The 17,500-nt window shown below is 31.8% G+C and overlaps 1 protein-coding gene across 2 annotated transcripts in view; it reads right to left on the reverse strand.

Annotated features, from left to right (window-relative positions):
- LOC145293719 (universal stress protein in QAH/OAS sulfhydrylase 3'region-like) overlaps positions 1-17,500 on the reverse strand; it is a 296,557-nt gene that overhangs the window by 43,115 nt on the left and 235,942 nt on the right. Inside the window, exon 5 of one of the 2 annotated variants that reach the window (XM_080140161.1) lies at positions 12,174-12,313. The exons of the other annotated variant lie outside the window; for it this stretch is intronic. Within the exon in view, the coding sequence (XP_079996287.1) occupies positions 12,283-12,313 (31 nt within the window). The 3' untranslated portion in view covers positions 12,174-12,282. Of the gene's footprint in view, positions 1-12,173; positions 12,314-17,500 lie in introns of those variants that run through there. 2 annotated transcript variants of the gene reach the window in all.

Consider the following 17,500-nt stretch of genomic DNA (forward strand, 5'->3'; position numbering starts at 1 on the left):
TCTTGGAATAGTTTTGATGTTCCTTGTCATCTCATTTAACACATTACATCGGGCCTGTCTGGATCTTGGAGCGATTCTAGGCCTTGCAAAAATGGAAGCACGGGTGCTGTTTGGGTTTCGGTTAACTTCCCTACGAATTTTCCTTTTATCACGATGTGAAAGGTTTCTCCTGGTGCCTTATTCTTTCTAGATTTGGCTTTGGGGTTGTTCAAGAATGAAGCCAAGGTGCAGGGATGCCTTTCCAGATCCATAGCTAAATCTTTGATGAACAATTCTTCTTACGAATCCAGCAACAATCCTTTCTTTTTCGATAACCGTTAATTGCCCCTGCAATAAAGCGATGGGCAGTATACATTACTTGATGATAAATAAAATGTCATAAATTCGTGAATACCGCATGGATTTGAATACAATTTTGGGAAATTACTAACCTTGAAACAGTTATTTGATGATACTATTTTCATTTTTGTGTAATGTATATTTAGTGAAATATTGATATTTAAGTAATATGCAATAAAACGATTGACGCAGGTTATATATATATATATGGTTAAATATCATCGCTAAGCTCTGCATATTTTTTTGTCAATTTTTTAAAATATGGTAGACTAAATAGACCTGTATTAACTGTACTGTAATTAAAGAATGCTGCCCAATTATATATATATATATATATATATATATATATATATATATATATATATATATATATATAAGCTATACAGCTTCCACTTTTACTGATCACATGTATGTTCTGCGTAATATATATAGTTCGGATGTGTCTTACTGTTAGCCTAAATGAAGGCGAAACTCGGTTCTTTTACTGTCATAGCTCTCGTGGGCTGCGACGTTGTTTGACTGTGGAAGTTATTATATATAATTTCTCACATACTGAAAAATAATATATATATATATATATATATATATATATATATATATATATATATATATATATATATAAGCCTGACGAATCCTATAGTTGGATGAAACGCAGAATATTCAGTGTAGCTTAATCGCCATATATATTTTATAAATTACTATATATATATATATATATATATATATATAAAGAAAAATTGAGGTTTTAAAAGACGATAAATGCAAATTTCTAATGGGTATACACCTTTTGGAAATATTAATGAGTCACTAATGGGGTGCCCTGTGATTGGATGAAAAATAATCAATCACAGGCGCCCTCTTTGGATCCTAAGCAACCCCCGAGAGTTTTTTTTTTTTCAATTTCCCCTTTATTAGCCAATATATGCGCGCATATATATATATATATATATATATATATATATATATATATATATATATATATATATAACATATATATATATAACATATATATATATATATGTTATATATATATATATAACATATTTATATATGTTACGCAGTGAAAGTAGAAGCTGTATAGCTTATTCTATTATCATATTCTTATGTGCCCCAATTTGCGTCTATCCGTTACACTTCCGCATTGTTTTACCTCCCATGAACTTAAATTCTCTTTTCATATACAGATTCAACAATGCTTCAAGCAAACTACACTTACGTCTTATATATATATATATATATATATATATATACATATATATTCCATTTAATTTATTATATGGATAATAGTTTAATATTTTGTGTGTTAATATTAGTGAAAATTAATAAATTGCAACATCAAATATCTGATTGCTTTTATATTGATTTTTCCGTTATTTCGCTTCGCGGGAAATCTCACCAGAAAAGAACTAAAACTATAAATATTACTTTAAATTAAAGAAAAATAAAAACAACAAACAAAAACAACAAAACAAAGAAAAAAAGAATTGAAAACAATGGTAAATGTATGACGGATAGATTACGACCAAGAAAACAGCAATTTGTCCTCATTATTTGAGAAATATTAATCAGTTGTCATAGGAAATATTGATTAATTTCGTTTTATTATGAGTGTAAGCGAGAACAACATTAAAATGAAAGAAGTCAAACAATTAAAAGAAAAATAAACAAGAGCAGGTAATTCACACGATTATGGTAGTGTATTAAAGAATGTTGTTGAGAAAAGGTAGATAACTCACCCAGACATCTGTCCAAGAATTGCATAGAGCGAAAGGAAGAAAATTATATATATATATCATTAAACAAGAACAACCAAAAAGGACAGTAATATATATATATATATATATATATATATATATATATATATATATATATATATATATATATATATATACACGCACATACATCTCTGTATGTACATACAATTTATACAAGTCTCTCCGTATATTCTCACTAATTAAGATAGTATTCAATGCATAAGTAAACCACATAACGATTTTTCAGATAGCCCGATAGTTCAACAATAGAACTATAATTATTATGTAAATTCTTACCTCTTATTCAGGAATTAATACACGTTCAAAATTCGCATTCTATTATCAAAGACTTGTGTACATTTGATTCGACGTATAGCCGTTATTTCCTTTTATAAGATTTTTTTATTATAACGATACCCGCCATGACAACTCCTCAGCTCAGAAATGCATAGAAAACAAATCACAACAGCGTATGAAGCAAGGCTTCCACAATAATCCAATATTTACAATTAGAAATGTGTTTTTTTATTAATACAACTAACATATTATACATCATACATGTATGTTAACTCTGCGTTAGTTCTCTGGAGTATTTTGTCACCCCAATTTTGCTTAAGTGCTCATAACTCCTAGTTGCAACTTTTTTTTCCTACTTCCTTATCTTTCCTGACTCATTGAGAGTATAGCACACGTGGTATGGCGCAGTTGTATTTCAGTTTCCTTGGAGGTAGATGCCGCCTTGTCCTTCCGGAGTGTCTAGTCCACATCAACTGACTGGCGTAGGTATGCTTATATGATTGATATATTTTTGTAATTTTTCAGTTGCAATGAAAAGTTGTACATATAAGCGCATATTATGTATCATTAGGATAATCTGTAATATTTAATATGAAATTAATGTTTTGCTTTTTTTATTTATCATAAGTTTTGCTGGAATTATTATTTTATTTACAATTTATTACTCTTTCAGTCTTTTAACTATGAGCTTAGTTAATGTAATATCTTAGTTTTTCCTTCGTTTTATAATAAATTTTATTATATTATTTTATATTAATACCAACAAGATACAAATGATCCAAACTGGTCAAAGGGGACTCTACATATACGGTGGCGCCAAAAAGAAATTAACTTTTTGTAAAACACAAATTTAAGATAAAGTAAATGTAACGGTTTAAACAACCTATACCTAGTCCTAGTGACATATGGCCGAGTGGTCCTAGACGTTGTATCAAAGTTTACGGTTACCCAAAGGTGCTGAGTTCAATCATGAACGAAGGCAGTGAAAAGTAACATTCAAAACAGAGAATCAGCAACTGTGTCTTAGAGTCTAACTGGAGTCCGAACACTGTACCTCCGTAATAATAATAAAGGGTTGGGTTCGAGACTCCTAACAAACGGTTCCCCAGTTCGATACAAAACACCTGATGAAGGCCGGAGGGCAAAACGGCCGAAACGTAGTGACTCTAACAACCAAGATGAGGAAGTCAGTCCGACAATGTCAATCAACCTATACCTCATTTAATTTGCCTTTTATTCTTCTATAATTTAACTTGTACATGTTTGACTTTTAATAGAGGTATCTTAGTGTTCCCGTCAATTTAAAAAGATCACTTCAAACCGAGAACCCCCCCCCCAAAAAAAAACCCCAAAGAAACTCCGCAGCAACAAATGAGCCTAAAATAGCTTCAAATATTCACCTTGTAGGCAACAAAACATTTTTCATCGTGATTTTTCTTGTTCTTGTTCATTAAACGTAACATGCGTCGACTTTCCTTTAGTGATCGGCAGCTCATAAATCAAAACGGCGTCAGATTGTAATGTGATAAGAAAACGGTATGAATTATTGTGCTAAATCACCAAAACACCCGCAGTGTTCGTGATGCTTCTAAATCTGGTCGTCCTAGAGTTACTTTTTATAGGGAGGACAATGTTATCAAGATCCGCAACCTCAGAAACAGATTGTAAACGGCTCATTAACTCTAACAACAGTATAGTCATGCTAAAAAAGTGCCTTTTTTCAACAGTTAGAAACAGATTGAAGGAATTTACTTTGCGAGGATGTGTTACAAGACACAAATTAATGATTTCTGCAAAGAATAGAAAGCGCGGTCTGGACATGTCAGATGCAATGAAGATCATGACTCTTCATATTGATCTAAAAAAAAATTAGCGATGAAATCAAGTTCAATAGGTAAGACAGTGATGATAGGCAGTATGTCCGTCGAAAGAAAAGGCGGAAAATTTAATTCTAAGTCCACATTCTCAGCGCTTTAGGGTGGTGGAGGTTCAGTTTCGGTATTAGTGTCAATGGTCCAGGGCCTATAGTTCGCTCGCAATGTCGAATTAATTCGACCAAGTACATTAATACGTTGACTGGGCATTTTCAACTCTACTTAGGCCAGAAAAACATAGCTTCAGGAAGGATAATTCTTCCATTCACACAGGTACCAATGTCAAGAGGTTCCATGAAGAGCATGATATTCTATGTTTGCGTTGGCCTGCATAATCTGCATACCTCAGCCCTATCGAAAACGTATGGTGTTGAATCCAGCAACAGCTACACAATGATAAAATTTCAAATCTGGAAAAACTTTGGGCAAAAATTTGAGAGAAATCGGATGTCCTTACATCCTAATCATTATATGATATTGCCAAATTGAAGGGATGCCAAAAATATTGCAGGCTGTTAAATTGCAGAAGGTTATGCTATGAACTATTAACAAGGTCATTGTGTTTCTGTTGTATTTGTGTTGCATTAGTTTTCTAAAGTTACATTTAAATAACAATTTTCCATTGTGCGGACTTTCTTTTTGCTTTCTTGGTTTAGAGTTAACTTTTTAAATTGACGTGAACACTAGGGTACTTCAATTAAAAGACAAATATGAACAGGTAAAAGTTTAGCGGAAAAATATGCGAATGAAATGAAGTATAGGTAGTTAAAACAGTTACATTGGATTTAGTTTAAATTTGCATTTTTTTTTAAACAATGACAAAAAAATTGGCGCCACTGTATCTTGAACCAGCAGGATAACTATATTTTGCAAAATAATAATGCTGTATACATTTTTTTATTCGGGTGTATATACACTCTATTGGACTAACCATGTTTGGAACACCCAGGTTATACAAGCAAGGTTAATATCACTATCAATGTTTACATAGATACTTAATGTTTAGTTTATATATTGGATAACTGCAACAATTATATAATCCACTTGTCTTGATATCTCTTTTGTAGATGCATTTTACATAGAACAAATTCCTTTTTAAAACCATATAATATATATGATATATGTATAATATTACAATATAATAATATATAACATGAATACAATACAAAATATAATATATATCATATCTACAATATAAAACAATATAAAGAAAAGAAAAAGAAAAATTTTGATTGACATTAATCTTAATATAGAAATTATTGGTAACAGTGATTTATAACACGTACTTTGCTCCTCTGTTTTAATTTTTCCAGGAGGCATTTTTTCAATAATTCAGCAAAGGTTACGATGGATAGATTCGGGTTTCAGGTGAACAATCAGCATAGAGAGCTGGCCAGCATTTAATATATATATATATATATATATATATATATATATATATATATATATATATATATATATATATATTACATTTAATTTTCTGCACATGGGAGAGAATTCCATAGGTAAGCGACTCGGGGAAATCAATTAGAATAGATATTATTCAAGTATTTAGAGATCTTTGCAATGAAGAAGTGAGATTTTGCTGCTGGTCAAGTTTGTAGAAGGTGTTTACGTTGGTATAGTAAGCTATTCTGGACAGATTTCATGGAGATGTTCGTGATATAAATAATATAAATAAGACTGATCTCCAACCTCTTAAAAGCAGGAACTCGTCTTTCCTCTCTTCTCCGGTGTACTTAATACAAAGCGGATATTGCACAGAGTTTTTACATACGCATGCGTAGAACGGCAACGAAATAAAACATAAGGACTTAAACCTGGTAGACAAGTCAATCATTGCCTGAAGTTCATTCATGCTGATTTTTTATTTCGAATGTGTATGCATTATAGGCGCAGCAATACTCTCGATCTTCATTCTCATCACCCGTTGATATACAGGGTGACCCCAAAAAACAAAAGCTAAATGGAGGCCATCTAGAACATATGCTGTAGAATGGAGAAAAAAAGGCCAAAGACCCTATTGTTTTGATGTGATGTTTTGAATATAATAAACTAAACTATGATCAAATTTTCATTTCATTCAGACAAAACACTACTAAACGGGGCCTAATTAGAGTTGGGGCCCATTTTTTGGGGTCACCCTGTATATGCAGATGAGAGAAGTATTTACGACAGCACTTCGAAGAGTATTTACATCACCAATGGAAGCCTATTGTTTTGATACGCTGTTACTTTTATCTCAAATCAAAAATAGAAAACTAATATCCGATCTATTGTTGAAATCGTTGGATCCATTAATCGCTGCATAATATAGTGCAATTAAATGATATATAATGTTGATAAAGGCAATAGACCAAAGAAAGTTTATGTATATCGGTTACAAAAACTAATACTATAAAACTTATAATTTTTGATCTCAGATAAAGTAAATTCGAACATATAGTCACGTGAATTCCTAATTTACAGATGCAATTCTCTATCTATATAAGAGTAAAAGATATACGGAAATCACCCCAGACAAAGCATGAATCCATTTGATTTAAGGAGGTACAAATATACTACTACCTAACGATAAATGCCAAATGGATAGTTTCTGGTTCAGAAAATGGTAATTGTCCCCTTTTTGTGAAAAACATAGCACATGGAATGAAAGGATGAAAGAATAAAATAAGGAAAGGGGAATTATGAAGTATTGGTGTTATTTCTCGGCAAGCGCTTCTGAGAACCCGCTTTCCTGCTTTTATAAACTTGGAAACTTAATGGGGGTGATCATTCCTGTTATTTACAACGTGTCACAGAAATTCGTTGTAAGTCTTCCTCATTTCAATTAAATATGCTCGTCTAAGCTCCAGTCTCTGGTTCCTTCTCATAAGATGAACTCACCTTTCCTCTTTTCTCCCTGTACTTAATACTAAACGTATATTACATGAACAGAGTTTGTATCCAAACAGCAGCGAACTAAAAGATAACACACAACAGGAGTTAAACTTGATAAACAACTAATGCATTGAATGAAGTTCCCTTGTACCAAGTATGCTTGAATTACAGAAATAATTGTGATCATTACTTACGGTTCTATGCACGGCGTTTCCTTGCATCACAATGTGTTTATTTCATGGTGTATACAAAAATATAATTTTTCCTCGTTTCTCTGTCGAAGTCTATCTTTCGTAAAAATCGCGATTTTCATTTTAATTGTGATGATAACGCTTTAAAGATGAAATACACGTGTTCTGATTGCCGGGCTGTGCGAAAAAGCTAAAGTCGTCGTTACCCTCAATAAATACAGAAATCTTTTTTTTTATATATATAATTCATTTAATCCTAGCCGAGACGCAGCAATGCAAAGCGCGAACAGTTTTTTTTTAAAGAACTCACTTTTATCCATGCACTTCGATTCGCTTTCAATCGAGTTCTGTTTTAAACGTGCTATAATTTCGTCTGATGAGAGCCCTGTGTATCCATTACTGCTGCTTCATTGTTACCGCACATGTTTAACTCGGTCTACTTATCTGCCTATCATTCAACTTTTTTTTAAATAGACCAACACTTGATAGATTTAAATATTTCGGAAACAAAGCTGTCTCAAAGCAAGGCACAGCCGAGAATCGAAACCAAAACGTTTAGCTTATGATTTATTTTTACCTTAATGCCTGAGCTATGAAGACATGTTTGTTGCAAGGCTAAAAAATAAAAATGAACCAATAACTATTACGTTACGCATGCATATTCGAAATGCTGTCGTTCGACCTTCACGTGGAAAATTCCATTTCTTTTATTTTTACACGTTTGCCCAGATTTTACCCTGTTAAAACACAAATATATAGTTTCGCATGGGATTGGATACCCTATATATTAAGTTTCATGTCTGTAGACAAAAAACTTAGCAAGTTTTTTTTAAACAAATATATATACGCATACATAATATATATAGAAAAAGGTTTGTGTTTACTATCAGCTTTTTTCGAAACTATAACGCCAGTGTAAATCATATAGAATATCTGCATGAATATAATTACACGTAATAGTTAACTAAAGATGATCATCCCATGAGCAAACCGAAAAAAAACTAATAAGGAATTAATAAAAATGAATGTTTAAAAGAATATGCTAATTAGCTAGATCTTTGCCAGCTGAAAGCAATTCCACGAGCCATATATAACAAAGTTGTATTTTCTTTTGAAATAAATAGGTAAAAGAGTTTTTTAATATGAATATCAATACACAAAAATATAAATATGGGAGTATTTATATTTTATCTCAAGGCTTTTGTGAGAGATTTCAGTGGCCTACTCGACCTTTACATATCTAATAAACAATAACTTCTTTTTCAAACGATGATCTGACCCGACCCGGCGTTGCCTAAGATTGTTTTTTTTTATTATCTATCAAGATCTTAACGTTTACAGGGAACGTGAACTGGAATAGATATATCGAGAACATTGACAAGACTGCTGCGAAGAAGGTAGGCTCTCTCTAACGAGCTAGAAAACAACTTAGGCCTGAAAGTATCCTGTATCTCTATAAGGCTACCGTTCGCCCATGTATGGAGTACTGTTGTCACATTTGGGATGGTGCATCTGCTGCTTGTCTCTCACTCCTGGACAGGGTTAAAAAAGAATCGCCAACTGTTATCTAGGCTTCAGCCTCTGTCCCACCGACAAAATGTTGCATCCCACTGCTTGTTCTACAAGTACTTTAATGAGAAAAGCTCTGACGAACTACTTGTACCTCCCTGACAAACCCGACAAACAGCTAAATCCCACCCCTTCACAGTAGAGATCCCTAGGTGTAAGAAAGCATACTCCTCCAATAGTTTCTTCCCCAGAACTGTTAAACTTTAGAACTCCCTTCCAGGATTCTGCTTTCCCAACTGTACTGACATGCAGAAGTTTAAGTGTAATGTGAACAGACATCTTGCTGCTCATCTCCCTTCATAATATGCATGTAATTTATGTCCCCGATAGTAGCCTCCTACTTCAAAGTTGCACTCTGCCTTGTTTGGGGTGAAAATTGAATTAAAAAAAATTCTCCTCTCTCAGTTTTTGGCATACATTTTGAAATATGCTGTGCTAATATTACACAGCATTTTTCGTAATGTACATTTTGAAAAAATAAACAAATTTATAAGGAATATCCATAAAGATACATTAACACTGCCATTTTAACTTTCAAATATTTCATAGCGTTGTTTTTTTTCTTTACGCATTTACCGAACGAAAGAAAAAATTACAAGAATATCACGTGGGCTATTCTAAAATGAAGGCTTACTATATTTTTTTTAACTGAAAAATGAAAACGTTGAAGAGCTACAAAGACGTGAGTAGTATTATTAAAACGAGAAACCTTTTGTATTCCGGAATTTATTTTTCCTGAAACTCGCTTTGTCACTCATATCTCTGTTTCAAAACTGAAATCGACGGACTCATCTCCTAACTGTGCTAGCATCAACTGCACGTGCGTCATAAACGTTCAACAGGCGTTGATAAATGTTGATCGGCTCGATTTTGTTCTGTATGGAGGAATACAATGATGCATGTCTGCCTCAGACGAACGTCAATGACAGGGTTTTTAGAATCTCACACCGTCAATATCTGCAAGAGAGTTCAAACTTTCAAGTCTTTAATTCATAAGTTCACTCATCATCAAAAAGGTAATTTGCAATCCCCTCCGATGTATTTGTGTGGAATAAAAATTAGGAGGCATTATTTCAGAACGTCCTTCGTGTATAATATAATAATGTCGACCTCAGTCAGTCTGTCTCACTTTTCCCTATTTTTTTACTGTCTGTCTTTTCAATTGTAACGTTGCAGTTACAAACAAACAAACAAACAAAATAAATAAATACATAAACATCCGGATGGGCATTTTTTTTTTCATTTTAACAAATACTTTTATTATAGATACTTTCCCATCTGGACATCACTTAAAAAAGTCTCTCGCTGCCACATGTCCATCTAGTCTGACACATAGTTACCCAGCCTTCGACCGCATGCCGGCCACAGCCGGCCCAATCTCGCCCTCGGCCTTAGACGTCCAATATCCTCGACTGACCACGCAATGTATTTTTCTCCTTTTCTCCCTTTTCTTCTCGCGCACATTTTCTGATTTGCATATGCTCTATTTTCGGTTACTGCTGTTGCAAGCCAGCCATGCGTCGCTGCTTCTGATATTTCCACACGTGCTCACAAGCATTATATTACACAATGTTTCGATAAAAAATATCAAAATAATTATTTCCCCGCGTTTACTATATTTCGAATTATAGTTTTTGATATGCTAAAATTAATTCAATATTTTAACATTTCTTACATACTAGAATGAATTATAACATCATTTATTACAGTTATAACTATGTTGCTACAGCAAGTCCACAAAGTTTTGTTGATAGAACCTCAGACCTATAATCTCAAGGTTGTGATTTCGATTTTCGTTTATGGAACCAAATTTATTTTGTAGCAAATTTATTATTAAATAATTATGCAATATTTTCCATTTTCCATTTTATAATAATTTATAATTTAGTAGTTTCCTACATCAAAACACGTGACTGGCCAATGTACATACAGTCTTTACTTATATAAGACTAGTGAGGGGTACCCGGCGTTGACCGGGTGTTTGGGGGGGTTAAAAAAAGTAAGTATGAGGATCGAACCCGAACCGTTGAGGCAAAGTTGTAAATTAAAGTGTGAAAAAAAAAATGCGATGTTAACCATTGCCCCACCGCGAGATGCTAACGTAAACACGTTTGAATTTATTTAATTAGTTGGATTTAGCAGGTGCCCGTTGTAATGAGTTAATGAGGTCAAGTTTGACAGCGGGATAGTATTCATTTACTGCTGAAAGCTTTTCAGCCACCCCAAGATGTTATAGGAAAAAGACTAACCCACATGCGGCGAATTGAATATTTATCTTCCCGAAATCGAACAAATTAAATAGACAGCCGGCCTCGTTGTTAACTGTGAGATATTACGATTTATATGTGATATAAAAAGTTTTAAAAAGTTGTGAACCGACCGACCGCTTCTCTGAAAGAAACCTTTTGTAGACATACAGAAAAAGCGAACACACATACATACATACATACATACATTTTCGCTTTTATATTTATAGATTAGTGATGTCTATTGTTGTCAGTCTTTTAGGACGTTTGCACGATGATAAAATCAAAAACAAGCCCTGTGCAAATATCACACACAACATTTTATGAGAAATCTAATGGAAGTTTATATTTCGTAGTCTGGCGTCTCTCTCTTTCCGTGTATTTGTCTGTGCGAATATTCAACTAAAAAGTAGGTATTTTGTGCGACTTATAAAGTAAAAGGGACCAGGAAAAAATAATAATGAGAATAAAAACGAAGCAAGTTAAACATTGAGATCCTTGGAATCATATAATTCGTTCGTTATATTTGCTTTCGTGTCGATATAACACGCAAGCTTAGCTTATAAACATTGCATGAAAAGATTTTTAAAAAATATATATATACCTAGTCTACAATATAAATCCTTGGTTTGTGCGAAGTTTAAAGTAAAAAAAAAAAAACTCAAGAAAAAACAAAGTGAAAATATGCCGAAACTTTAAACTGGATTTTGTCAGTGTACAAAGTGATTCTGACATTTGGAAATGAAAATGAAAGCTAATTAACCGTCATATAATTAAGGTGGAATTTTGCCGATAGTTTTCTGCCCAAGGATAAAACAGAAAATAAAACGCTATCCGCAGATCAAACGCAAACGCAAATAAATGAGAAATATAATGGGAGCATTATTGTTTTAGTGTATACGCTATGTCTTCTCGTTTGTATGTCTGTGTGAGAGAGCAATTGCAAACGGTGACGGTGTGAATATTAAGTGAAGGGGAAAAATAATATGTGGTTAGAGGGAAAGAAAAAAGAAAGAAATTAACCATTGGAATGATGACGCTTATTCGTCTCTTATTTTTTTTCTTTCGTTTTCTTCGCATGCGTCGTTTCTGCTGGAATTGGATGTCATGGATTTCGTAGAGGGTAGAACGACTAGGGAGTCGCCACTACATATCCCGGGAAACTGAGACAAGGACAAGAAAAAGGATGAAGAGGAAACGATTAGATAGAAAACGAAAGACATCTTAAAGAAAACGAAAGGTGAAAACAAACAAACAGAGGAAAAGAGAAGAGAATACAAAGAAAGAAAAGAAACAAAAAATAAAAATGTAAGAAAAAGGATTTGCGAATAGAGATGAATAAAAAAGGAGACAATAAAATAATGATAGAAAAAAAATAAAACAAATACACGGATAATATGCAAAACAAATTTAAGAAAGAGAAAATAGATAATTAATGATAAGCCGAAAACAAAAAAGAAAGAAATAGAAAAATGAAAAAAAATGGGGAAAAGAAAAACAGGAATAAAAAATAGAAAAAAGAAAAAAAGAAAGAAAATAAGAATGAAAAAAAGAAAATATAGAAAAAAGACAAAAGAAATAGAAAAATGAATAGAAAAATGAAAAAAGGAGAAAAAAAAACGGGAATAAAAAAATAGAAAAAAGAAAAAAAAGAAAAAATAGAAAAAAGAAGAAAGAAATAGAAAAATGAAAAATAAAAAAATGATAAATAGAAAAAGAAAAACAGGGATAAAAAAATAGAAAAAAGAAACAAAGAAAAAAAGAAAAAAGAAAATGAAGAAAATAGAAAAAGGAAAATGAAAAATAGAAAAATGGAAAACAGATAAATGAAAAATAGAAAAATGAAAAATAAAAAATGAAAAAAGACAAAAGAAATAGAAAATGAATAGAAAAATGAAAAAAGGAGAAAAAAAAACAGGAATGAAAAAATAGAAAAAAGAAAAAAAAGAAAAATAGAAAAAAGAAGAAAGAAATAGAAATATGAAAAATAAAAAAATGATAAATAGAAAAAGAAAAACAGGGATAAAAATAGAAAAAAGAAACAAAGAAAAAAAGAAAAAAGAAAATGAAGAAAATAGAAAAAGGAAAATGAAAAATAGAAAAATGGAAAACAGATAAATGAAAAATAGAAAAATGAAAAATAAAAAAATGAAAAAAGGGGAAAAGGAAAAGAGCAATAAATTATAGAAATAATGAAGAAAATATAATAATGATGATGTTACAATTAATAATGGATGAATTAAGTAAGAAACTAAAGAGGTAAAAGGAGAGGAGGAAGGAGGGATTGGCGAAAAAATAAGGAAGAGAAAAGTAAGAAAAAAAGAAATAAATAAGAAAAAAGAAAGATTAGCAAAAAACAGAAAGAAAATTAACGAAAAATAAATTTAGAAAAATAACTTGAAACAATAAAGTAAGAAAAAATTGTTACGAATTAAAAAATATGGCTAAGCAAGTTGAGTAGAATGAATAATAAACTAAAACCAATTTCAAAGGAAGAGAGAATAAAGAATAAAACAAGAAAAAGGGGAAAAACGTAGAAATATACTAAATGAGAAACAAAAAAAAAATTGTTACACAAAACACAAACAGTGATGAAATAAGAGAAATGAAAACAAAATCTTAAAATAAACAAAGATTGATTCCATAAAATAAAAATGAAATAAAACTAGAAATAACACAACAGAAAATATAAAAAAGGTAGAATGAAAGTAGATAAGCAAACAAGATTAAACATAAAAAAACACCAACACATTTCTGACATCATAAATGGTCATGTATCAGACACTAAAACATTTATCACTCTCTTTTTCTCACACACTAATTAATTTCTTTAAATACCACTAAAATACATTTAGAATATAAAAACAACACGGAATACAATTTCCAGTTATAACAAACGCAATAATATGTTATGATATTAATGTTATTATAACCATTGTTATTATTAGTAATAATAATGTTAGTTTTAATATTCTGATAAACAATATTACATTTTTAAACATTTTTAACCAAAAGAAGTGTCCTTTAAATTGACCTTGGTTTTATGACCGTCTATGTGTATATGTGTGTGCGGAGCGGTCTCTACCTAACTACTCAGCCATTTATTGGTCTACATACTTAAAACTTGATATATAGAGGATTCGGGCTCGTAAAACAAATTTGATTTGGATTTAGCTGGTAAAAATAGCTGCTAACGGATCAAAATTGAAGAATTGGAACAGGTGTAAGTCGACTTTGGTCCCTCTAATCATGCGCTGGAATACATTTATACGTTAAACTGTGTTAATTAATGATTTTTTTTTAAAAATCTAACTGCTCTTGGCTCAGAGGTAGCCAATAACGCTAGAGCGCTAAATGTTTTTATTTCGATTCTTGCTGATGACATCTAATATATTTGTAAGATTTTTTAAAATAACTACTCTATATTGGTCATTATAGAAAATGTCTCCATAAAAACAAAAATACGAAATCTGCATTAATTAAAATGTTATATTTAAGTGTATATTACGACCGGGAAACGCCGGGCGGTCAACAAATTTCTCTCCTAAATTAAATTTTGTCAAATTTTACAGAAAGTGGGAATATCTAATTTGAAAATAATATTATTATATTGTTACGTCATCTGTCATATTCCATAACACTGTTGACTCGTTCGGACACTTTTTTTTATTAATTAGTGTATTTGATACGTTGAAAGTTCCGAGGGCATTAAACGAAAAACGAAAAATCATACACTGAATAACGATGAATTCCGAAAAGGGAAAATCTTAACACTGTTATGGTTTATACCAATCAACCCGCTGTTCTGACGAAGTGTACTCTTCTAGAGACTATGTATATATAGAGGCACTTACGCAAAGGTTTTAACACAGTTTCGGAAACATATCATATTTCACTCTTCTCATTACATTCTCTTTTATATATATATATATATATATATATATATATATGTATATATATATATATATATTTATAAAACTCAAATGACCTTGTAACGACTGATGTAACCCACTTTCCGGTTTACGACATCCGGTTGCGCATGCGCACATAAACATTAACCGATAACAACGTAAACAAATAAACACAAATCTCTTCTCTTGCAGATTTTGACCTGCGCACCGAAATATTAACGTTATTATTTCGAAATTATTATTTAACATGGGAAGAGTGTGGGTGTTCTTCAACTATTTTTTATTACAACTATACTGTCGCTTTTTTCTTAAAACTAAACAACTTTAACCCGTTGACAAACATAATAACAATTGTAGTAAAGCCAAGACTACTACTACTACTACTACTACTACTACTACTACTACTACTACAGATCTCTATCTGTCACTTTTCCTTCCTTCTTTCCTTCCTTCTTTTTTATTTTTTGTTTACATATCTAGATACAAAATAGCTGTGTGAGAACGGTGAATTTGTATATACGGTGATTTACTAATCTGTTTCAATATTAGTTTTAATTTATTTTATTTTATTTATTTAGGTTTTCTTTTTTTGCTCCAGGTTTTATTAATTCTGTTATTTTTTAATTTCATTTTAAATTTCTATAACTTGGTTGAAGGATTCCAATATGGGCTTTTCATTCTTATATTTCTCATCGGCAGGTTCATGTGCGTTTTTACTTCAAAATGACTTTCGTCGGCTTTCGATTCGTAGGAAAATCATGTTTGATTTTCGATTTTTGAGCGAGTATTCGGAAAATAGGTAACTTTACACGAATAGGGAGGATTTTTTTTTACATGTTTGAGTGACCCGTCCGTGATTTTTCATTTTAATATACTTTCATAGAAATGTTTCTGTTATGTCAAAAAAAACTATTTTCTTTACGTCACAAGTGTCACGCTCATACATGAATTTCGTAGATAATATAACATACTGAGCCAACAGATTCCATGCTGTTGTGTAATGTAATATTGGTAACACTTATATCAGGGACTCAGAACAAGGATGATGATGTCATTTATATACTGTTTGCATTATGACGACTGATTACAATTATTTTATCATATTATAATACGGAGCTGAGACATTTATGCAACAGTTCTTCTTAACATAGATCGAAGGGAGAGTCATTATTGATCATGGTGTTCGTTTACAAGATGATGACAAAACACATTTACTTGACGACGACGAACAGTTTACAAATATAGATGATTCTTTATTCATACCAGCTGGATGATTGATGATAGTCAGGGATTCAAGCTTTTACGACTACATGGTCTCCTCTTTCCCCCTCTGGTCTCCAATAGGGGATCGGCTCGCACTAAGTCGCTGCCCGACTTTCGTCTGCTAACTGACTTTCGAACTTTGAACCCTGTCTCAATATATTGGAAATATCCTTTATTGATAATGTCAGAGGCGTGGTTTCGTAACGTGAAATTTATTCACGTGGATTTTGCCTATATATGTCCAAAACAGATTTTTAGCAAACAAAGAATTCCCAATTTTAATTGTTGCATCTGTAACTTATTTATCTGAAAATCTAACCGACTTGTTAATCATTATTTCTCAAATCGTATTGTCCGTTCTTTTAACTGACATATTTAATATCCAGTTATTTCTAAAAGAATGGCCAATCGACTGCGTTCCTAAATTAAATATCCATCGCTCTATCTCTGACATAAATAAATTTTAGTTATTTGCGAGAAAGATGGCAATAGTTCTAACTTCCCACGATTAAATATCTGTAATCTTTTAACACTTGCCCACTGGGTTCGATTCTAACCTTTTCCAAATAACCTTGTAAAACTTAATTAGTTTGGTTTGGTCCGTCGCTTTTCATAACGTATACCTAAAAAGGGACGTGGGTTAGGTTATCTCCGCTATTTAGTATAGACTCTATGTATGGAGTTGTGATAAGCAGTCTGTACAAGTTAGAAAAGAAGCGCAGAAGCAATGATTGAAGTGAAAATATTAGAGGCATCTTTTAAGTGATGTAGGCACAGTAAAGAACAAAAAATCACTGTCCCATTAGATTGAGAAGTTGAGTTTGTAGTTTTTCAAGGCAGGTATGTGTGTCTTTGTGTAATAAAAGTTTTTGTATGTAAATATATTTTGGCTACGCACTCTGAATAGTCTTCAATCGAAGCTCAATATACCCAGGCACACAATTTACATCTTTATGTTTTCAGTTTATTCAATCTCTCTCTCTTTATATATATATATATATATATATATATATATATATATATATATTTACATGGGCGTCACCACTTATCAAGGCCGATAGGCCACTCAAGGATAAGGGTTAAAGAGTGTAGAGTAGTCACAAGGACACTATAGTAATCGATAGTAATGGAAGTTCGGTAAATTTGTTAACTTAAGCGGAACGGCTCATCAGAAAC

Source organism: Euprymna scolopes, chromosome 15, assembly GCF_053919585.1.
Source record: "Euprymna scolopes isolate OS-2025 chromosome 15, ASM5391958v1, whole genome shotgun sequence".
Classification (NCBI taxonomy): Eukaryota; Metazoa; Mollusca; class Cephalopoda; order Sepiida; family Sepiolidae; genus Euprymna; species Euprymna scolopes.